The following is a 1,137-nucleotide window of genomic DNA, read 5'->3' as shown; positions in this document are numbered from 1 at the left end:
ATCGATAACATTCTGTAGAGAGCGAAACTGCTTCGGCCTTGACGCAGAGCCAGGACATTGGAAATTTACCCAATGTTCCTATTGAAGATGATGATGCCTTGATTTGGTTTATTTACACCGAGTTTTACAGGTTAAAAAAAATAATAAGACCATAGCCCATTGATTCCTTTTGTCAAACGGGCAAATTAGTTCTGAATTTTCTGCTGCTTTTATTTATAAAAATACAGAGTTACAACTTCATTTGAAATTTATTTTTTTCAGGCATTTCGGCACCAGGCGAGACTTCACCCGCTTCAACTCCAAAACATTTTTCAGGATAGGGTTGACCGAGGCTTTGGAAATCCCAACACTTTCCGAAAGGTCTCGTATCATCAACCGACGATTGTTGACCACCAAATCCTTGATTTGAAAGACGTGGGCGTCGTCGGTCGAGGTGGATGGTCTCCCCGGACGGTCCTCATCTTCGACCTTCTCACGGCCATTCATGAAATCGCTGTACTTTTTGTACACATTTTTCTTCGACATAGTTTCTTCCCCGAACGCATTGCGCAAACAAAATGCTGCTCCACAAACTTGGACGTGGTCAGTATGAACAAAAACACTTTGCAGGCGCAGCTCCGAAAACAAATTGTCACTCCTAGCCGGGTAGATTTTGTAATTTGAAACGTGGCAGAACTGTCAAAAACATACATAATGACAAACGAAAACGGCTTCCTTTGATGCGCGAAATTTTATATCCAATGTCACCTTACACCTTATTAGACCAAATGAAGGTCACCACCTTCGAAGTAATCTCTTTCCGATACAATGCACCTCTTCCACCTCTTCTCCCACTCCTCGCAGCAGTTGGAAAACGCGGATGCTGGGATGTCCTTTGGTTCCGCCATCGCTGGGGCTTCTATCTCCTCGATAGTGTCAAAACGGTGTCCCCGAATCGGCTGTTTTAGCTTGTTGTATATTTATAACTACTGTGTATTACAACTACATTTGAATCCAATATTCACGGAATAAGGCAAAGAATAAGGAGAAAATGCCTTGTGATATTTTTGTAATTTTTTTTTCCTTGTCTATAACGTAGACTTCTCGTGACGTAGACGTCAACAAAGATTGTTTGTCGACAATATGGTGTACAGCCTG

The 1,137-nt window shown here is 42.0% G+C and overlaps 1 protein-coding gene across 1 annotated transcript; it reads right to left on the bottom strand.

Annotated features, from left to right (window-relative positions):
• Positions 1 to 237: 237 nt before the first annotated feature.
• LOC126567568 (uncharacterized) lies at positions 238 to 525 on the bottom strand. Its single transcript, XM_050223785.1, has one exon. The coding sequence runs from the start codon at positions 523 to 525 to the stop codon at positions 238 to 240; it is 288 nt and encodes a 95-aa protein (XP_050079742.1).
• Between the last annotated feature and the right edge of the window lie 612 nt (positions 526 to 1,137).

Source organism: Anopheles maculipalpis, chromosome 2RL, assembly GCF_943734695.1.
Source record: "Anopheles maculipalpis chromosome 2RL, idAnoMacuDA_375_x, whole genome shotgun sequence".
In the NCBI taxonomy this organism is placed as follows: domain Eukaryota; kingdom Metazoa; phylum Arthropoda; class Insecta; order Diptera; family Culicidae; genus Anopheles; species Anopheles maculipalpis.
The sequence above is the reverse complement of the archived record's forward strand: the minus strand, read 5'-3'. Positions and strand labels throughout refer to the sequence as shown.